This window comes from Colius striatus, chromosome 5 (assembly GCF_028858725.1).
Source record: "Colius striatus isolate bColStr4 chromosome 5, bColStr4.1.hap1, whole genome shotgun sequence".
NCBI classification, from domain to species: Eukaryota; Metazoa; Chordata; class Aves; order Coliiformes; family Coliidae; genus Colius; species Colius striatus.
Genome location: NC_084763.1, coordinates 53674911 through 53698581, shown reverse-complemented (window position 1 = coordinate 53698581; position 23671 = coordinate 53674911). Strand labels below are relative to the sequence as shown.

The 23671-nt window shown below is 35.4% G+C and overlaps 1 protein-coding gene across 1 annotated transcript in view; it reads left to right on the top strand.

Annotated features, from left to right (window-relative positions):
• Positions 1-23671, top strand: part of MALRD1 (MAM and LDL receptor class A domain containing 1) — a 222189-nt gene that overhangs the window by 63694 nt on the left and 134824 nt on the right. The window contains exons 18-20 of the mRNA XM_061997419.1: positions 12210-12297; positions 15052-15228; positions 17400-17577. Of these exons, the coding sequence (XP_061853403.1) occupies positions 12210-12297; positions 15052-15228; positions 17400-17577 (443 nt within the window). The remainder of the gene's footprint in view (positions 1-12209; positions 12298-15051; positions 15229-17399; positions 17578-23671) is intronic.

The window sequence follows — 23671 nt, the reverse complement described above, 5'->3', positions numbered from 1 at the left end:
ATAAAATTAACTTAAGAAAACCTCAAAATTATCATAATAAGAAACACCTTCCTTTTAAATCTGATATAATGCAATATTTGTTTTAGACTGTCCCACATTTATTGATTTCCTTCACAAAGATTATTTTTAGGTGGAGAGAAGCTCTTTGTTGTAGGTAAAGCCCTTAACATTACTGTGACTGCATGGAGGCACCTGGAAGGAGAGTGCTCACTTTTGTTAAGATCCTTTGTAGAAGTAGAGTCAGTGTAATATATAACAACATGTTTTATGTTTTGTTTTGTTTTCCCATGAGAAAACACATATCTTGTGTCTGGTAGCTTGTCTAAAGAACTAGAAACCCACATGCCCTTCCCGAGGGTTAGGAAGATGTCTTCAGTAACCGAACATATTTTTATTGAGTTAGTGTTGTGGGGCTTTGTGGTAGTCGGTTTGTGTGGCCAGGTTCTGGTAGCAGGGAGATACGAGGGATGGCTTCTTTAAAAAACCTGTTAGAAGTTTCACCTGTATCTGATAGGACCAACATCAGGCAGTGCCAAGATGAAGCCACCACTGACCAAGGCCAACACTTCTGTGTGTTAACACATTAGAGAAATGGAAGAAGTTACTGTGCAGGTACTAAACTGCATCAGAAGAAGGGAGTGAGAATGGAAGAACAACATCTCTGCAGACACCAAGGTCAACAGAGAAAGAGGAAGAGAAGGTGCCCAGGCGCTGGAACAGAGATTCCCCTGTGACCTGTAGTACAGCCCATCATAAGGTAGGCCCTGCCCTTGTAGCCATGGAGGTCATGAAGGAGCAGAGTTCAACTCTTAGCCCGTGGAAGACCCCATGCTGGAGTGGGTAGATACCTGAAGGAGGCTGTGACCCTGTGGGAAGACCATGCTGGAGCAAGTTCCTGGAAGGACTTGGGAATCTGTGGATAGAGGACCCTATTCCAGAGAAGATTTTCTGTCAGAAGTTGTGACCCCCTGTGGGCCCAGGCTGGAGAAGTTCATTCCTGAAGGACCATTTTCCCTATGGATGAGACTCATGCAGTTTATGAAGAACTGTAGCCCATGGGAAGGAGCCACGTTGGAGGAGTTCATGGAGGACTGTCTTCCATGAGAGGGACCCCACAGTGTAGCAGTGGGAAGTGTGAGGAGACCTCCCCTTCTGTTCTGTAATGAACTGACCGCAATCCCCATTCCCCATTCCCCTGTGCTGCTGGAGGAGGAGGAGGTAGAAACTCAGGAAGAAGGGAGGTGTTTTAAGGTTCATTTTTTTATTTCTCATCTTCCTACTCTGCTTTGATTGTTTGTTAATAAATCATACAAATTCTCCCCAAATTGAGTCTGTTTGGCCCGTGACAGTAATTGCTGGGGGATCTCCCTGTCCGTATTTTGACTTGCAAAACTTTTGTCACATTTCACTATTTCCAGTCCAGTTTAGGAGGGGGAGTGCTGGTATGACTTAGTGGTCACCTGGCACCAGTATTATACTTGACCAGTTATGGGCAGGGAATAAAGTTATCACTGAACATATGAAGTAAAAGATGGTTATCAGGGGGAGTCAACATGGCTTCACCAAGGGGAAATCCTGTTTGACCAACCTGATGCCAGCTCGATAGATGAGGGAAGAGAAGCGGATGTCATCCACCTTGACTTAGCAAGACTTTTGACACTGTGTCCCACAACATCCTCATCAGAAAGCTCAAGCAGTGTGGCTTGGATGAGTGGACAGTGAGGTGGACAGAGAGTTGCCTGAATGACAGAACCCAGAGGGTGGTGATCAATGGCACAGAGTCGAGTTTTCAACATGAAAAATAATAGGCTGTTGAGTACACTTATCCCTTTGGTCGATCTAAATCTATTTTGATCTTCCTGAGAAGTTTACTTACATGTCTTTTCTCCTTAAAAGTACATTTGAAAAGATAGTAAAATAACATTCTCTCCATGGTAGCATACTTACATTGATGAACACAGTCTGCTTTTGTCTGCCTTGATAATGATACCTGAAAGAGATTCTGCTCAGAAGAAAGTACAAAGATTCTGTTTTAACATCTTTAATAAATGTAGCAGTCTTGGCTGCTCTATTTGTTCAAATTTCTGAGGATACAGAACAAGAAACTGGTAATATTATGTAAAAAAAGAAAAAGTTCTGTATTTAAGTCGTTTTGGGCAGTGTAGCTTTTTCTTTTAGTCATGATATAAATCACATATCTAGCATGTCTGTCACAGGAAAACTACAGCAACTTTGTTTTATTGATGGTTATACATCTTTGATGCTCCAAAGCATAAGTAATACATAAAGGAATGTAATATTCTGTGATAATTTTATAGTGATCTTTCTACCTTTTTTAAGTATATGATTAATTATTAATTCTATACTGAGAGTAATTACTAAAATTTTTAGTATTTTGAGTCATTTATAAATCCTTACATGCTCTTTCAAATATGAAACTTTCTCCCTCCAAATGTGAAAAACAAAGACCACAATCAGGAGAAGATAAATAAATACAAGTTAAAAAAAGTAGGGGGAAGCTTATATGAAAAATAAAATTGTATTCAAGTAGATATAAAATGCAGGTGGTATTTTCCAATTTTACAAGTGATTAAGAAAGGTAAACAATCCAATTCTGCTGTAATAATTTCACTCATATTACCAGTTAGCTATTACCTTTAGGAAGCAATGGAATATTGATTGAAAATTAGAATGAAACATTTGCTATGAATATAGAACTGCATTGCATACTCCAAACACAAGCCAACTTCTTTCAACAACTATTAATTTTAGTACCTGTTGTGTTATTTTTATCTTCTTCTTGGTATAGAATCCAAACTGTATTTTAAAGGGCCTGGAAATGTGTATGGCTAAGTGTATTAATAATCACAGAATCATAGAATGGTAGGATTGGAAGGGACCTTTAGAGATCATCTAGTCCAACCCCACTGCAGAAGCAGGTCAACCTAGATCAGGTCACATAGGAACATGTCCAGGCAGGTCTTGAAGACCTCCAAGGAAGGAGACTCCACAACCCCTCTGGGCAGCCTGTGCCAGGGCTCCCTCACTCTCACAGTGAAATAGTTTTTTTCTTATAGTGGTGCAAATCATATTTCTCAGGCTCCTGAGCAGCATCCTAAAATGGATATAATGGTCTGGAATATGACCAAACATGGGAAGACAGCTGAAACACAGTGCATCACTTTCCTTTTGATTTGTAAATTGCTGTTTGTACCTTTGCCAGTCTAAAATGTTTTCAGGTAGAGTGATTGCCTCATTTGTTTCTTATTATTTAAAACAAGACAATTTTATATATTCAAAAGTCTAGTCCAGTTCTGTCCTGAAACAGAACTCTGTTTTGTTAAAGCAAAATCTGACTCATATCTTTGCATTCATCTGATGTTCAGAATATCTCAATCTCTTACTCAGGCTGAACAAAGCACAAGTGCTGACCAGTCCTATTTCAGATCTTCTCACATAAAGGACTTATATGTTGCCATTTTACTATAGGTTGTAAATGTATCAAAAAGAATTAACTTAGTTGTCTTGTAAAACCCTTTTTTCTCCTCTGGTGTTACAGATATGATATGAATTGTCTCTTGTGGCATCTGCGAGGTAGAAATGTTCAGTATGACTGTAGTTAAAAGCTTTTATTGTTGTTGTAAATCCTAGAAGCCCTAGGGATTCCCACATGCCATCTCCCTTTAAATTCCTCAGCTCTTAGAATCTAAAGTTGCATCCACCCACTGCTGAACAGGGAAGCATTCACTGTTACAATCACTGAGCATCATTTCTAGATCAGATAGCGGCAAACATCTTTGAGGATCACTAGAGTCCCTTTACCATTGCAGACATGATGCAACCAAAGACAGCCTTCAGGAAGGCTTTGATTTACTTTACTACAACAGATTATTCACTGAGTGAAGCATTACAAGTGTCAGCAGTCCCAATAGACAGATACCTTAGAGGTTTTACCCCTAACAGCTGTTAGTTGTTGCAGAGGAAGCCTAGGGTCATTTCCAAAGAAATTCTTAATAAAATTAATACCTTTCACAGTAGTATGAGTGAAAGAGAAAATTAGCTCTGAGATTATTTTCTGAGTTACTCACAATCCTAATAAAGTATTATTTGTGATCTCTGACAATATAATAAAATATAATATCACATTCAAATGGGAAGAATGAATCCTCAAGTACACTTCTTGAATGATGGATAATCCAGAACCAAAGTTATTTCTTAGCAGAAGAATTTGTCTAAAGATATGTAAGATTCTGAAGAAAGCTTTCTTCATTTCTAAGACAGTAGATTAGGGTGATTGTTTTGCACTTTAATATGTCCGATCAACTCTTAATTTTTCACCATTTAATTTCTATTATAGAGATATCAGCACATACATTTTCTTTCAAAGATTTTCAAATTCAAAGGCTAATTGTCTACCTTTGAATGGATTTTCTTTTCAGTCACTATTACCTTTTAGACACAGTTTAGTTGTGAAGATGCAGAATTTGAGTTTTTAACCACGATTATAGGGTTGTGTTGGGTTTTCCTTAACTGTATTGAGCTACTTTTTGTATTATGGTTTTGTTACACCTTTGATATAAGATCAATTTAGTGTCAAATATGTGTGCATTAAACACATATTATTTGAATTGAGGCTCTTACCCTTCATCTAAAGAGAGATGGCTACTATAAAGTAGCTGTTCACAATCACATAAGTAAGAATCATACATCCTTACCCTCTACTTCTCACCTTTTCATTCTTCAGAGAGATGAGACAGTGATTCTTCTTTGAGTATTTTTATGATCTTCCTTGTAATATATAAGATCACAAAAATCACTCTCGTTATTTCTGTAAGTCTGTTTCATGCAATTGCTTTTTGGAAAAGAGTAGATTGTTTATCACCACTCCTACCCCTCCAACCTTTTTCTGTAATGCAAAATTGAGCATTCTAGTGTAAAATGGACTTTTTGTCATAATTCTACTTTAAAAATTATTTTAACAGTAGGTTTGTGTTCTGTTCCAAACAAAAAGCCTGTGCTATCACAAGTTATGAGGTTCCAGTCTTTATTTCATGCATCTCTAGTGATGATAGTTACATTTAATGCTTGAATAATATAGCAGGACTTGTAAGAATAGACAAAATAGCCTTTGTATCAATTTAAGAAGATTTCATTTTCTACATAAGCTCCAGAACTATTGAAATCACAGGTTCTGGATCTTATATCGTATTTCACAGTACTTCTAAGAGAAATTTTTAGTGGTGTTCTTAACATCAGTCTTTTGTAATTCAGGTTAAGCGTAGGAGTTTTTCAGTCTAATCATAACTGTTAAATGTCAGGTTAAAATTATGGACTTGTATATACTAGAAAATGGAGCTGACCAAACTTAGCCATATCCTACTTGTTGACTGCACCTTTGCTGGAAGATTGTGCATATCTTTTAGTTGTCCCAGAGAAGTACTGTTTCTTAGTGTGAAAAGCAATGTGAGGAGACCATGTTTTAGCCTGTTACAGTTGCATGTTAGCACATGAAGCTAGAGTTTGTTCTTGCTACTCACAGTGTTAGAAGAAAACAAGTTCTGAATAGTCTGTACTCTTTCTTCTATGTTTCCTAAGAAAATAATGAAAGTGATTGTGTAGCTGCCCTTATATCAGGAATATCAAGCTGAAAAAAATATTGAAGAAATGTTTGACCCTTTCTAGAATACTTGGGTAAAGATTGTTCCTCTTAGATGACTGAGGTATAATAGAAACATCAAACCAACAATGTCATTAAGAAGCTGTGTAGGGAATGATTATTATTACTTTGTCTGAATAAAAAGAATGGGAGGTACTCTGTGAAATTATCAGGCTGCACAACCAAAACAAATGGAAATACTATTTTAGCATGGTCCAATGTACAATTCATTGCCAAGGATGTTTTGTCTACAAGGCAATAGGAATGGGATCCATAAGTAACTTGGTAAACTATTGAGAAAAATAAAGTCTGTTAAGGGCTAGTAGCAAAACAATAAGGCTATAACCTCCAACCTGTAATATCCTGCCAAAGAATTGGGAGCTACCACTGCACTACTGTTTTGTTCTCACTCTGTATATATCATAAGCCACTGGGAGACACACACTGCAGTTAGTTGGGCAGCTGACCTGACCTCTGGTACATCTGTTCTCATGTTATGAGACACTGTGCTACAGACATTTTTCAGTGCTTTGGGAGGCTCACCCTTTTTGATATTCTATGATTTTATCTGCAGTCTCTTCCACCTTTATTGAACCAGGTTTATTTTTGTCAAGTTTTGTTAGCATTCTACATTGATTTGATTCTCTACTTTCTTCTTTGTTGAAGGCCTCATTTTCAGTGCACACTGACATTCAAACAGGAGTTTATTAATATTTGGTTGGACAGATGTGTATTTTTCATTAAAATCTGATGTTGAAGCAGCTCTCAATTTATCGAGGACTTCTCTATGGTGTTTATTACATCTCTGACACCCACTTGGAATCATTTTTCCATTATTGCTTTTGATCTGTTTACTGTTAGCAATTTCCACACAAAGACTTAGTTGACATGGATTTCCACTCTAGCAGCAGCTTCAACTTCAGCTTTAAATTTGTCGTTATCTCTAGGATACAATAGGGAGGTCAAAAGTACTCAGGTGATAACTAGCCATCCTGGTCAGTGTGGGAAACATCTTTTAAGATGATGACTCACAAGAATTTGTCAGAGTAACACAACCAGACCCTGTATGTATTTACATATGAATGTATGTATGTATGTTCCTATTTATTTGTTTTTACCCATTTGGAAAACAGTGGTTGGGAGAAAGAAAGAATATATGTAGCATAGAAGTGCTTATGTCTGTCAGCTGCTGAATCTGCATATGTCTGTCATGGGGGATCACTCTAGAGGCAAAACCACACTTATGATAAAGGAGTGATGATGAGATTCCATCTGAAAGTAGTTCAGAACACCTTAATAAGATTAGAGTCAGCAAAAATTGATCATGAAAGAACATCATTAGCCTTGTCATAGCTTTGCTATTCACTCACTTCCATTTGTATGTGTCTTTGTCAAAACAGCCTATCAGTTAGCTCCAGACTTTGGATCCTTAAACTGTCTGCATAATTTAATTAATCACAAGGCTATCAGAAATGACTGATTCTCTAGAAACACTCTCTAAATTTATACAGTAACACTAATGGGACTTCTACCTTAGACTTGGAGAAAATTTGCATTATCTTTTGCAGAGGGGTTTTGTTGAGGTTTGGCTTTGTTCAGCTAACCATGGATGTTTTAGTATTATGTGTGAATATATCATCACTTGACAAGTATTTTGTTATTGATTTTTAAGTAATTAAGACTAAATCATCCATCTTCTTTAGAGAAAGAAAGCATTTACATGTTTAATATTACAAAAAGTAGAATTACTGAGATATGTATTTTTTTGGCCCCTGTAGTTAACAGAAAGAATGAAATTAACTTTAAGATTGAAAAAGTCTTCAGAATTAAAGGGGGTTTTAGTCCTTTTTTGTTTGGTTTTCTTTGGATTTGGAGTGGTTTTTTTTTAACACTTTGTATTTACAGTCTGAGTTGCTTTTGAAAATAATCTCATTCTGCCATAATCCTGTGAAATAGAAAAGACTTCTGTAAATCATAGATGTAGTGAAAACTAATCATGACCTTCAACTGGATTAAATTTAGCTTTAGCATCGCTAGATAGATATTTCCCAAGTGGGCAGGCTAACCATATTGGTTTATAGAACTAGATATTCACACATTTTTAGGCACTAAGTACATTACTTCTGCAATAATTCAGCCAACATTAATATTAGAGAGAAAACAGGATCTTTTCTCTTGAGTGAAGTTTTGTGGCCTTAACACAGCAAAGTACTGACTCCTAGAATATGTAAACATTTATTAACGTTATGTTCGTCACTGTCCTACTGACACATAGGAATGTGATTCTTCCCCATACTACAGAGAAACACTTCAAAAAACATCATAATTCAGCATAAGGGTTCACAAGCTTAGAGTGTTGTGGTGCACTGCTTTACTGAACTAGAATTAGTGTTTTTAGTATGTTCTAAAACCAAGCACTGTAAAACATCAAATATTTGACACAAGATTTTTCATATTTGATGTGTATGTGCTTAAGATGATTGGTAAGAATTCATTTGGACACCCGTGTGAAAGGGCTTTATTTCAGTTTTTGAAGTCTTGAGAGTAAACTTTTATGCTTTTTTGATGGATACAAAATAAAGGGATTAATGGACTTTGAAGATGGAAAGTAGAAACTCCAGATCTTCTCTGTGTATTGTGTATTCTTAAAATGTTATGATGACCTAATGTTGATAAACTTTCCAGCAGCTGATGAGCTGTCTCCACTTCTGATTTCTCTTGGGGGGAGAAGATTTCCACACTATGCTCAGTACTCATTACAATGCCTTGTCATGGCCCCTATAATGGAAGAATCTGGAATGTGCTGTGGCACTCCTGCCAGTTTCCAAAGGGAAAGCATGGTGAGGAATTTACAGAGAAAAAGTTCAGTGTCATTTAGTCAGGATACAAGTACTTGACAGCTAGATGAGAGATGTGGGAAGTGGTCTTAGGTCACTCATTACCTACCTCTTTGATGACAGCTAAGGAAGCACTAAGAATTATAGGAAGCATTACAGGAATGTGTTCTTGAAAAAAAATGTCCTAAAGTGAAAAACTGTTATGATGTAATTATTGGATGAAAATATCTTGATAAAAAGGAGTTTTAAAGTAAGAATTTTTGATACAGATTTCACAGAATTTGTGGGTTTATGGCTTGAGCTTTATAATTACAAAAAGTTCCATCGTCCTATGTAAAATTGGTTACTTTTGTTGATGAAAAGTTATTATACATTTTCCTTCATTTATTCATAATGTTAGAACATAGAAATAGTTAATTGGAGGTATATAGTGAAATGTGTATGACTTTCAGTCCTGCAGGCCCAGATGAGTTGTGGAGTCTCCTTCTCTGGGGACGTTCAAAACTCACCAGGATGAGTTCCTAGGTGACCTACTCTAAGTGGTCCTGCTCTGGCAGGAGTGTTGGATTAGATGATCTTTCAAGGTCCCTTGCAGCTCTTAAGATTCTGTGATTCTGTGATTTGCTTCAGTAATTTATGACAAAAATTTTTGATGACAAAATGTTCTGTCGATTAACCACTTGCACTTGTGTAGTTGTTCTTTCCGATTGCATCCAAATCACATGGTTTATTGCCAGAAATAATCACAGCAAACCTGATCAAAATTAGGATGCTCTAACTACTAATGTAATCACTAACACAGTTAATTTCTGTGACAAACCTGAGATTTTTTTTCTGTATTAGTAGGTAAATACATTAGAACTTACATCTCTATTTCATAGACGGTCAGAAATCTTCAGAATCTTGCATCAGGTTTTTGGAATGAGTTCCATTCTAGTTTGTGTTATGCTTGTATGGAAATTCAGATTATATTTTGCTAACCTTCAGTGGGAATTGGTTAGTGTCATAAATGAGCATTACTGTAAAAATGAAACATATTTACAGAACAATATTACTCATTGTAATTCCTCTATTAACACTTATCATAAAGTACCTTCACCTTTCATAAACCTATTTTGTTCAAAATCTCCAGGGTTCAAACCTTTTCTGTATAGTGTCATTGTTAGACATTTTGCTTTTCAGGGAGTTGTTTTTCCTCTTTTTTTTTTTTTTTTAATATTAGCATACTTTTTGCGACTTTTATAGATTTCACTGGTACTGGACCTCTAGAGTTCTGAAAATAGGAGAAATTAGGAACTATTTATCCTCATTCAAACAACAAATGAGATGTGAAATGAGCTTCATGGTAGATGAGTTCCCTGGAGGTGGTTTGATAATAGCTTATGAAGTTTGAAGAATTTCAGCTGGCAAATTAATTTTAAGTGGTCAGTGTTTAACCCTAGCTGCAGAGAGACTAAGTTTTATGCTGCAACAATAACTCATAAATTGGTCCTATTTTTAATTTTATGTCTACAACTACACCTCTGTTACATTTGCTATGTTTTTTACTGAGTTTGTTCTAAATACCAAAGTGTGACTTCCCAATTAAATACATAAGTTTAGAAAAATTATTTGGGTGGGGAGATTTTAAGTAACACAATAATAATCATCATCATAACAATAAGTGATATTCTAAACTGAATTACCTTGGCAGCACTGTGTCTTGCCACTTCAAAGATATAAAATATCCATATTTTTCTGCCCTTAATACAAGCATTACTTCTTATGGTGCAGGAGTGAAAACTCCTCCAGGGAAAGGTTCTGTGGAAGATAAGGACAGCCTCAAACCATGTAAATGTCATGACTAGGGAGAGAGACGCAGGGATTTAAGGGGAGAAAAGCCCCTCAACCTACTGGTTAACATCTACAAAGAGTACAGCACAATCCCACAGAAAAATAACGTAATATTGTGAAGAATATTTATGGATATTTGGAGGGAAAAATAAGAATAAGAGTCTCATATTGAGATGAGAGCAATAAAAAGCAATGCTGTCATTTACTATTGACATTCACATTGGATATATTTATTGCTAAAAGAACCTATCTTTAACATATCCATATTAAATGATATATATCCATCTTCTTTTAGCATACTCATGTATTTTATCTAATGGACATAATGAAGTGCAATAATTTTTAGTTCCTCTGTTCATGTCATCTTCAGTAACAAATCTGCAATTCATATGCAACTTCAGAATAGCAGAAACAAATTTGTCAATGTTAACATGTTGAGACTGATACTATCCCTTACTTTTAAAGCATTAAGGCCATGCTTTGCACTTTGTAAACATTTTTTTCTCCTGTTAAATATTAAAAAAATTGGAGGAAGATTTATAGAAGCTCTGTGTATGAATTCAGTGAACAATGGTTCTTACTTTGTAGATGAATTTTCTTATTTCCCTCAAGTTAGTAAAAAGACCGTTTAATACACACTGCTGATCAATGAAACTAGAAAAACTTTACAGAACTTCATTTATTATAGGACAAAAGAAATGGTAAGATGTATAATGCAACCATATATTTTTGGAATGAGAGCTGATGTGAGGGTATTTCCAAAATATCGATGGTATTTGATCAAAAGAACTGAGGCACCTATCTACACAGAAGTGCCTTGCATATTGAGCAGTCCTTCATGACTTCCTGAAAATAAGCTTTCTTTGCAAATAAAATGGCAAATAACTAAATTAGAACAAAAATATTAGAACAAACTGTACTTTGAGGCAGGATTGCAGTATTTGTGCCACCATTCCTTTGAAGGAATTGTCAATTGAACCAAGGAATAAATTGTGAAAAATGTGTTTGAAATTTTTGTGCATCGGTCAAGAACAATCTGGAAGCTTGAATATGTGTATAAGCTGTGACATAAGTATTAAAAAAATCATGAAATAATTTTAGCATCTGAAATAGATCTGAGAGCAAAAACATTTTAAAATATTTTTTATTATTTAAAAAAAATGTATTATTTGAGAAGACTTTATTTTTGTAATTGTTAGGGACATTGAAATTGGTCAAATTAAGAATTTTCTTACTAAATCTTTCTCTAATCACCTGCTTGGATTTTTACTATTCAGCAACAGTCAGAAGAAAGAGGCTTATTCACTCATCTAGAGAGTATTCCTCAAATTTTAACCTCTCCCTTTCCTTAGCAGTAGACAGTAACAAGAAAGTAAGTATATACAGCACTGGTAACTTTAACAAAATAGTAGAATATTTTTCTTTACAAGGTTTCATAGCACTTCCCTAACCTGCTTAATCATTTTCATCACAGGGGGATTTGTGTAAGAGTATATAATTTATTCACATGAATGTTATTATAATTAATCATGATGAATGTTATTACAATAAGTACCAAAGGAACTAATCATAATATGCCACTTATGATAATGTCTTGCCATCATTTTATATCACAATGATGTTTCAGTGGATTTACATGATTGTGAAGCCAACCATTCAGTTATGGTTCACTGTGATTAATGTGACCACCAGTGAAAGCTGATAATAATTAGTCTATTTGATAAAGTGTCACTAAATAGAAAATATCCCCTAGAACAAATTTAATCTCATTTTCAGTGTGAAATGTGTTAAATGACTCCTCTATCAATTGGAATGAAATATTTAATGAGAAGTGAAAGTCTACTATACACTGCAAAACGCTTTTGTAACTCTTGTTTCCCTAGATCTTGGTGAAAGGTACTGTAGGAGATGGTTTCACTGGAGACATTGGACTTGATGACATGTCTTTTCAAGGCTGTACTCTTTACAATGGTAAGAACAGAGTTAAATATGTAAATCTCCTAGTTTTGAGCAGATTCTTTACAGTCATTTGTAAATATTGCAACTGGAAAAGACAAAAAGACAGATCAAACCAGATTCATACCTGATAAGGAAATCCAGGCTTGTTTCCCTGCTTCTCAGTCCCTCCTATCTAGGCTTCAGCACAAAATAGTTTCTGCTGCATACATAAGATCAACAGAGATCCTCAGTAAGAAGTGTGCAGCTTCCAAATTGTTTAAGTTTTTGATTCCTAGAAGGGAAAAAATCCCTTAACCGTGCATAAACAAACTGACCTTTCATTCAGCAATCTCAGTTTGTTACAGTCTTCTGCCTTCCCCAAATAATTCTTATTTTTTTTTACTGTACTAATTGCTCTCACATTGCAACACTCAAACAGTTCAGATGATAGATCAGCTTGTCCTCAGAAGTCATTGCTACCTGTGATGTCTACAGAATTGTTAATTACATCCCATAATACATGTACTTCAAGACACCAGATCCCAGACCTGCCACTTCATGGCAGAAAGGATTTCAAGAGGACTCGTGTTAGCTGCAGCAGGCATTACTATATGATGTTACAGTCAATGTACAGTCATAATAGGGCTGTAGAAGAACAAACAATTTAGAACAGTGTCTGAGTATTAGTATTCTAGCAGTAGGTGTCTGAATATTAGTATCCTAGTACTAACTCTAAAACACCCTAAGGCAGAGGCATTTTATACTGCTACTCCAAATTCTTGTAGGTATAATTAGGTCTACCAGGAATATCAAGTGTTACGGAATGTTCCTTCTGCAAATAATTATCTCACATTTTACCAAGTCTATAGAGTGCACAATATTCATTATAACATTTTGACTATAAAGGGGGTATTTTGTAAATATTCAGTTAATGTACAATGCTTTATTTTCAAGGAACAAAATCTTAACAAATAATCAGAGTATCCATACATTTTAAAAGGAGATACAAAAAAAGTTTTAAAAATAAGAAGATAATTGGAAAGTAGAAAGAACCACTTCCAAAATTCATACATTGAAAAAAACCCACACCTTTTTTTTGATGTGGAAAAATTAAAAAAATATACTCAAGCATAATGGTGGAATGAATAGGAAACAGTTTCTGTGTTCTGTACATTTTAAATGTACTTATAGTACTGAGAGCAATTTTTCAGACTCCAAATTCCTGCCTGTATTTTACTTCCTCCATAATATAAAAAAATCCTAATCAAGAAAGAGTTAAAGCAACTATGGGAGAACTCTGCAAAGCAGACAATAGCTATGGCAAATTCCACCTTATTTAATGCAAGTTGGACTTCATTGTTTCTGCACCCTAGAATTAAACAGTAGCTGCCCAGTTGCTCTTGTTTCGCTTCAAATAATCAAATACTGACAAGAGAGAGATGGACTTAATGGCTTGGTAAAGTCTCTCACAGGTAATACTAAAGATACTGAAACGTGAGCTTTCATGCATCACTCCCATGTCCTAACCAGAGGCTAAACAATGCTGTTTGCTCTGGACAAAATGGCATTTCATAAATTATAGAAAATGTATTATTTAAAGAGAGAGAAAGAAACAGATTCTCCTTTAATTTATGGTATTGTGAAGATTATGGAACTTCAGAATTTCTTCTCTTATTCCAGTGGTTTACAATCAGAGACCTGAATGTGGCTTTTGTATTTAAATTTTCTGAACTGATAAGGTCTGTGATATTATTATGAGCTGTTGATACATTTATTTTACCATGCAATTATTCCTTCAAAAGGTTTCTTCCCTTAAGCCTTTTGTTTGAGCCTTAGGATATTATTGGAGTGTCATTCATTTGATTAGCGTATAACTAATTTGATCTCATAGATGTGCTTTCTACCTTATGAAATAGAAATGGCTCATGGGGAATTTTTTATCAGTCTTTTGCTCCAGGTCTTGGAGGGCAAAAAAACTCCTTGCTGTCTCAGGCACATGTTAAATAAAAAAGTCTTCATATGTACTTTTTAATTAGCTCAGGTGTATTGCTCAGATGCAATGTGCACTACAACTAAAAATTTCATTAACAATTAAATTCAAAGGAGTTATATAGTGAGAATTCCTTTTATGCACAATAATAGCATGGGTTTTCAAATGAGGTTAAGCCTGAACAAAGGTGCATTGTAAGAAATAGGAGAAAAGGCAAAGACAATTGATTTGAAAGAAGTGGTAATGAGTTGGAATGAAATATAAAGGAAGTCTTGGAATCAGATGATGACCTCAGAATAATTTTTGTAATGAGAAAAAAATATTTTTACAGTGAAGAAATTACAAGGTAACAAGGTTACATAGTAATTTCCACAGTCACTTGCAGTAATCGACATGTGGGGGAAAAAAAGCCTTTATCGTTGGGATAATCTGTTAACCTTGGATCATAGAAAAATTAAGTCTTTGTGATTGCTCTGTCAGTCTCCATGGCATTAGTTTCTTTTTAAAAGGACTCACTGACTTAATCCAAATTTGAAAGACAAATGAGAGGTGTAAATAGATTCCTGCAAGTGTTGAGGATTGTGTGAATGGTGGTTGGCTAGTATGATCAGCCTACTGGAAATGTTCAATTCAGTTCCTGCTGGGCAGTATTTCAGTCATTCTACTTAGCCACCAAGGCATGTTTCCAGTAAAGCTATACCCTTGACAAAGAGTGGTAGTGACAAGGGGATAATGAATTAAAAAACTAGAATGACTCTGTCCCATCTCTCAACATTTTGTCTGTTTGTTTTTCAAAGGAAACTTGCCAACAGTTTCTACTACTACTTCAGGAACTTCAGTTCCTGCCACTGTCCCCTTGAACAACTGCACAGAAAAGGAGTTTGTCTGTAGAGTCTCTGGTCATTGCATCCAGCTGATCCAAAAGTGTGATTTTAGGCCTGACTGCTCTGATAAGTCTGATGAAACAGCTTGTGGTGAGTGTACTAAATCTTGTACTTTGACAGCTTATTAGTTTGCGTCTGCTAAACACATTGTTTTAACTACTCTGCGTTTACCTCTGCAATTTGGTATTAACACCTAGATGCTACTTTTAATGTCATTTTCCTCAGGAAAACAATATTTTGCTCTTAATGTGGGAATCTGAGATATTATGCACTTTCTACTTTTTAATTGTCTGATTCATCCTGACATTCCAATTCAACTTACCCACTTCAGTGAATAAGGGTCTAGGTTTTTTTAATACACATTATTTTCATCAGCAGCAATGATTATGAAATTCATCCTACTTGACACAGAAGTGATTTGCAGCCTATAAACCCTAGAGCTCTGACAAGCAAATGGGAATACTAGAAGTGGGACAATGGACAGGGCCACCACATGTTGAGCATAGAGGTCTAAGACATTTGTTGATTGCTTCTGAGTTGCAGCTGTACACACTATAGTATTTCAGAAGAAACTGCAAATGGCTTTGTTTTGCCTTAAAGCACAGTACTTTAAAATACTGCTGTACCAAAGCTGATTAATGAGGGAAACAGTCATCTAGAGAGAGACCTCATCAGCTTTTGCAAACTAAATTGTTCTTACTGAAGATCAAACGTCTGCATGCATTACATGTTCTGCAGCGAACTCAATCACTTCTCCCAGGGCTAATGGCTCAGTGAGGAAAAGTAACATTAGACACCCTCTGGTTTTTTTTCTTACATGGGAATAACTCTGGAAGAAATGAATCTGCTATATAAATATCATTGAGTAGCTTCATATAGCATGAAAAACACCAACCACTTCTGTCCTGAAAAATAAATGCAGAGTACTTTGGATAGATCTTTCACATATACACCCCCCCTCCCCAAAATTTACATTAACTTACAAAACAGATGTTCTTTCTGAGAGAGATAAATACTGTGGAGAATAAAACTTTACACATTTGCTCTGCTTGAAGTCTCCCATTGCTGCAGCAGTTGATGGCAATTTATCACTCAAATGACAATGGTGGCATAGGAGTTAAATATGTCCTAACTGAGGGCAGAAATATGTTCTTTGGAAGGTCTTATCTTTCTCAAAGGCATTTAGAAGTTAATGTTTATAAAAATATGTTAAAAGAAGATGATTAAACATTTAACACTGTGCTGCTTATCATTCTGAGGAAGCATCACAAATCTTTATATAGGTAGCTCATGAGATCACACTGGCAGTGGTTTGCTTCCTTGCTGGAGACACACAAGCTATAAATCAAAACTCACTCCCTCCTTAGTCTACTATTTTTAGCCTCCATGGAAGGAAGCATAAGGCACGTTCTCCACACACACTATGATTTCTTGATGTAGAAGTTACATCAGCTACACTGGTATTTCAGTTTCTTGGGTTAAAATAAATTCTTGTTTCCCTGCACAATTCTCACAACAGCCACTTAGACATGAGTGTAATTATTTCAATGTTCTGCAGAGCGACAAGTCTCAGCTCAGTTTCCCTACAGAAAGTTTCTGCAAAATAATCAGGAAAATGTACTTGAGAAGAAATATTCATAGCAGAAATAGAAAATAAATGGGTTTCTTTCCCCTAAATATAAAAAAAAAAACCCAAACCCAAACTGAGGCGCACAGGCAGCTGCATATTTAGTACCATAACAAATCAGTATTTGACACCAATACCAAATAGCTGCCTTATGTGGTTTTCAGGTATTGTGGGGACTGCTTGAAATATTGATTTGTAGTTTTAGAGTTTTGGTCATGGGCTTGGTGTACAATGTGCAATGAGTTGCTAATGCCATCATTTTACAGGACTGAAGAAAGAACCATGCAGCCGTTGACAGATTCATAGCTGATGAATTTTACATTTGTTCAGTATATAACACATGACAGGTTATTAGTATGTCCTGAAAGCTGGTCACAACACACATGGGAGTAGATACTGAGGTGCAAAAGAGATGATATATTCCCAAAATGGAAATCTGCCTAGTAGAAAAGAACATAGAAAATATAATTGATATTTTATCTATCAAGGGAAGAACTTACACACTTGACTGTGTAAGTATTCATGTATACTGTAAATGGAATTATTTTTATTGCCAAATTGTTTATTTTATCAGAACATCAATTAACAATTTCCAAGTTTTATATAAATGTGTATTCCCTGTTTACCCCTAAAGTTACAGAAGTCTGCAACTTTGACAATGAGAAACAGTGTGGATGGTATCAACCAGCCTTGGAAGAGATGTCAGGAAATTATTCCATTCATACCACAAACATATTCAAGTGGGAACTTGGAAGAGGGGCAAATCTCTACCCTGGGCAAGAAAAAACCAGCCCATTAGTGGATCATACTACGTAAGTACAATATTTCAAGTATTTAAATATTTCTTGGACTGTGTAAGTACAGTCATATATGAATTGTCAAGGGGAAAAACTACTCAACTCACAGTAGTGAAGCATTTTCCTGCTTTATTAATGGCATGTAATTAACTGACAATCAGTAAATATGCAGCATCAATAGGATCAATACAAAAATACAAAACATTAATAAACATCCTATTTGGGTGCTTCAACTTCATGTGTACACGTACCACTGCATATAATCTGATAATATATATCCCATGAGAAATCAACCCTCCTTGCAGCACCCCAGACTGTTAGCCCATCAGCTGGATGAAGGCTACTTGCAGTACCCTGTGAGGACAATGCTGTGTACTGTAGTTATGGCATCAGTAAGATGACCCATTGCATGCTAAACTCCTACTGTTTCCACTCCAAAACATTTCCCCACTATTAAAAATATTAATCCTACTCTTATATTGCTTCTCTATCTGATTTCTGCTTTGTTTGAAAGCTCTTTTTCCAATTCACTATTGTTTAATTTAGTTGATGGTGGTTTTCATTTTGGTCAATTTGGGACTAATGCCTTCTCAGGGTCTTTGTTCAAACAGTGTATGCTCACTTTTCTATCTTAAGAGCTACTGTTATCCTATCAGTTTTGCCCAAGGATGGGAAGTACAAGCTACCCCAACAGTGGGTCTTGTGAATTCTACTGTCATTTGATTATTCACTAATGCAGTTCAAAACAACTGTAGTTTTGAATCATTTCATTGTAAACTGAAAGATATTTCAGTTCCCAGTGAAGATTTCTAAATTAATTTTGACTTCTTAGACAGTTTCTGATCATTACTAACTCCTCCCAAACACCTTTCTTTGATTTGTCTCATGGTCCAAAAATTAGGTTCTTTTCCATGGAGATTTGGGTTTATCTGTTTCCTTTAAAAAAAAAAAAGTAATAAATGCTATTAAAGATATATTAATGCAATTTATATTTTGGGTAACAGTAACAGTTAAGATTTATTGAAACAAACCCCCTACAGGAGCCTAGCAAACGAATGGTGTAAAAACAACTTTCGAAGTCATAAAACATCAGTTTATCTGATAAGGAAATTTCTGTATAGTATCACTCTTCTGTACAGAAAAATGCTTTCCTCATTTTAGTGATGCACATGTTTGTTTTCTGTTACAATAGTCCACAGGCTGCAAAAATGGCCTTAAAATTAAAACCATTCCAATGGTCTTTGCTGTATTGCTACCAATTTAAATTGAGATCTTATTGCATTTGCTCAACTTGAAAGTATTTGTATCACTATAAAAGAGTTAGCTGACTATTAGTTTCACTGTGCACTTTATTAAAAACATTATATTTTGACTAAAAATTACTCATTCAACAATAGCAAGAATAATGTAGTGTTACTTAATTGTTTCAATGTCTCCACATTTTTCATACATATAAGGGAAGCACATTTCATAAAAAAGAACAACAATTTATAATAAAATGGCTGTGTAATCTGTCATTGACTCCCATGTAATTGTTATACATTACCCCATACCAGCATTCTATGTGTACTTAATAAATCTTCTCACAGCCTTTCCAGTGTAGATTTGCATTGGCACAGTGATACATGAACTTGTTTTACTGTTTTTCAACATATTTTCAGGGTTTAATGCAACTAACGGTGTATTGAAAAGGATAGATAAAAAAAGAAAGTAAACTGTCCATAGAGACTGTAGTTTTAAGGCAACACTAAAATATATTGTTGTTTTGATGTTTCACATGAGATGTAATTTGGTTATACTGTTTCCCCATTGCCCTTTTTTATTGGGCTATTCCAAAATACAGCAGGAGGTACAGGGCAACAGTTTTGTTGAATTACAACCCTGCAACCTTTTGATTTATTTTCTTATCTGTTTTCCCCAAATTTCCATGGAGTTAGGTGAGAGAATCTGTAATCCTGTAATCCTCTGTGTTTGCTTGTTAAAATAAAACATGCAGAATTATGCAGCATTTAGATTCATTCTGAAGCAAGAGAAGGTGACAGTGCAGTTTACAATTAAATCTTTCAGCAGAAATACCTGTGAACAGTTGGAGATTCAGACCACCTGCTTCCCAAAGAATACATATTTATTTGGTCTATTACATGTAGGCTCATGAATTGTAAGGTGGAGATATGAGTCTTTGGAGTATTAATTACATGAAGGTAAAGACTTCAGAAATGGAGGACAGAACAGCTTGTATGTGCACATATAAGCCCAAGGCTGGAGGAATAGAAGGTATTGTGGGAGTCTGCTCTGGCATCTTGACAATCCTTGGCTTGAGCTGGAGAAAGGCTGACAAGTGTTTTGCAAAGGTGACATTGGCATTGTGCACTGAAAAGACCATTACATAAATATGATTACAGAGCTCTTATGACATGTTTCTACACTTGGCAAATGGGAATTCTGTACTGCAATTAGTTTTTTTAAATGCTATAATAATGAAGGTATCCATTTATACAGGATGAAAAAATGTATTGACTAGACACCAAAAAATGCATAACTCAATACATTTATTTTCATTTTAGAGGAATTTGTTAGCGATGAAGCAAATTCTTTGACATTATTAATGGTATTTCAGTACAACTGTTATTTGAAAACCTTGAAGGCACATAATTAATATGATAACTCACACCCAAATCCGTCATCAAAACTACTGAATCAAACAAAAAAGTATGTGGAACTAATATTCTAAGCTCACATGATAATTATTGCTGTGTAAATAGCTCCCTTGATAACCATATGTTTAACACTTCTGTCTTGCTTTTGTGTCTGCTTGTTAGACAGTCATTATCAGAATTTAGTACTGGAAAAGTTAAAGGCTTTAAGTAATATATTTGAGCCCACCAATTTTTTGAGCAGTCAAGAAATGTTTTAAAGTTGAGAGTCTAAGAACTTTAAAACAGATTAAAAGAATCATCATCACCCAGGATGCTACTCATGAAACATTGCAATGGAGAAAGCTAGATTTAACTAATTGAAGACAGTTATATTTTCCATACTGCATTTCACTTAGCTGACATAACCAAAATCCCAGACCATTTCTATAATACTGTGTGTGCATATTTCCATTGTTCTGCACTGTTGAGCCTGCAGAGAAGGGAGAATGAAGGAAACGTTTTAATCTATACTGAAAGGCATTTTTGAGTACATGGTATATACTAGGTAATCTCCAAAACAGTCCAGTCCAGTTAAGGAATAGGTGTGTGAAGGGGTCAGAGATGTGGTAAATTGTGATCTGGAAAGTCATGGTGCAAGAAATATTGAGACAGCTTTATATATACAAAGCCTTATTTGATGCATCCATTGCTGGATGCTTTGACTCAAAAGCTAAGATTTTTTCCTTGTGAAAAGGCAGAGATAGAGGTGAAACTGTCTCCAGTGGCCAGACAGGAAGAGAAGTCATGTCTCACAGATGAGGATCTTCTCCAGTACAGTTTCTCCTTGTCACTCTTTTTCTCATAGCAGCTATCATATCTTTATCAGGAATGAACTGTCTCAATATTTGTGAGATGCAGGGATGTGAAACAACTCATAGAACAACATAGGGAAAATCATTGCTGCAGCATCCTCCTAGTGCCTAGGTGGAAGAGTAAGAAGTTGATAGTAAAATGAAAACTGTAGTCAAGGTAAGCAGTCTTGTGTTACCAAAAAGACAACTGGAGCTTTCAGTCCTCCTGATACTCTCAGCACAGGCAGCTACTTTGTTGACCATCATAGGAAACCTTTCGTGAAATTGCCTTGTCTTCCCACTAGCTTCACGCAAGTGCTTCATTCTTTGTTTCAGCTGTCTTCTTGATTTGAGGAGTAATTTATATTCAAAAGCAAACTTTAAAAATCCTTTTCTGCTATTGGGATAGCTTTGTCCATGTGATGTTTAGATACAACCCTTGAGACACTTGTGTGCTATATGCAGATGTCTCATTCAGAGGCTAGGAGATGACTTCACTTGGATTATCCTACATGGGCTTCAAAAGAGATTATGCTCTCATGTGGAGACAATTCCTTCTCTAGAGTTACTTGGAATACAGAAGTTACAGAAAAATGCTTACAATTAGCCCAACAGATATTTAAAACACACATTATCTTGTAAAACTTATTCAACCAAGAATTTTTATGAAACCAGAAATTTATCCTTTTCTTAGGAAGATCATAGAATCATACAGTGGTAGGGTTTGGAAGGGACCTTTAGAGACAATCTAGTCCAACTCCCAAAGATCAAAGAAGTGTATTAGTGTTTTCTGTATTTATTATTATATTATTACAAATATTTAAAGAGTTGTTGAAAATCTTGACTAGATCTTTCAGAAAATAAAAATGTCTGTGAGGATTTGTTCTACACTCCTTTTGTTTGTTTAATTCGGAATGTTTTAGAGAATTCAGATAATCAAAGTTCAGAAAACAGGTTTTCTTCTGCAGACTATTTTGAAAAAAATGCAGTTAGTATATGTATGTTCTCTAAGTGGTTGTGAAATACAGACTAATTAATGTTAGCACCTCATTAAAGCATTAACAAAGTATCACAGGTAATCAAGCACTTTAATGTGCAAACTAGAAAATATCCAGGGTGATAAGGCAAGAAACAAGGCCATAGCTATTAGATGTTTGATGCTAAGTAAAAATGTAGTTACTGAGGAGTTTTCTGCAGTTACAGAGTTTTTATACTAACTGAAATGCAGAACATTGCTAATTAAAACCAGTGTCCATTGTAATTGGCTGTTTTGGTGGCTTTTTCACCTCAAGTTTGGTTATTTGAGAACGAAACTCGTTCCTCTTTTTCCCTTCAACCTCACATTATGAATTATGACAGAATGCTAATGAGATGTGACAGAATCAGATGAGCCACGAAAACACCATGAATTAATCTCAGCCCCAAGTCAGTCTGAAACCATTTCTCTAATGTATAAAATCCAACTAACAGCCACTGACTGTTGTGTTACAATCAAAACATGGAACCTTTCATCTCTGATGCCATTTGCTTTGTGTAGGGGTTGGTATGCTGTAATGCTTTTAAGTGTCATTGGTAAAAGTTGAGAAAGTTTGAACAGAGATACTTTGAGAACAATGATCTTGACAGAACAAAGAAAAAAAAGAGAAGGCAATTAGATTGGTTAATAACATACTAATCTGTGTTCTACTTTTCAGCTATAAAGTTTTATTATTTTACTGCTACATTTTGTAACTTTAGGTTTTGGTATCACATGTTCTTTTAGCCTTCTGCCATTTTAAGGTAGTCTCAAATCAAAGATACAGTTTCTATTCTTATAGTACTTGGTATTTCCTGCAGTTCAAAAGACACATCTGTGCACTTTTAAAAGACACACCTACAGCTGAGAGGTTTATAAATTTGCAAATGCATGATCCATTCAGAAAGGCATAACTATATTTACAGGAGCGTGCCAGGGATTGTGTTTCATCTGAGCAAGAAACGTTGCGGGGGGGATTCAACAGTTATTACTTCTGAAATGTTGTTCTGCTCAGTGTGAGAAGGAAAATGGGATTCAAAGAACCTCACTAAATTTGTGGTTTATTAGTCTTGTGCACTTTCCTCTGATTACAAACTGTGGGTCAGCCCTGCAGTTCAGGTGTGATTAGACCTGATGTGGATAAGCCTGCTTCAGACCAATTTTAGCTCCCATTGGTTCTGATTGCCATAGTAGCGAGTGTGGTACTCAGCATGGTACACAAAATTGTCCTGGAGCGCTAAGCAAGGACTTGGGTGGTTGCACCTCAGTCATCTCTGGTATGATTGCACTGTATCTCTAAAGCACTGGATTTCTATTGATGTATACCAGTTTTCCAGTCTGTTCTCTAAATCTGCATACCCTTTGGTATTCTTTTCTCCATAGCTGAATAATACTGCCAGAAGAATCTACAAGGAGTAATTAAGATTTTTTTAAAATAAAATATCTTTTTTTTTTTCCAATTAAAGCCATGTTCAGAACATATTCTGAACCATTCATATGTGCTTTTTGTTTTACTACTCTTTATAAAAACTCTGAAAGGTGAGATTTGTTCTTCTGATGAACTTTTAGTGCATGATACATTAATTAACAGAGGAATGGAACAGTCA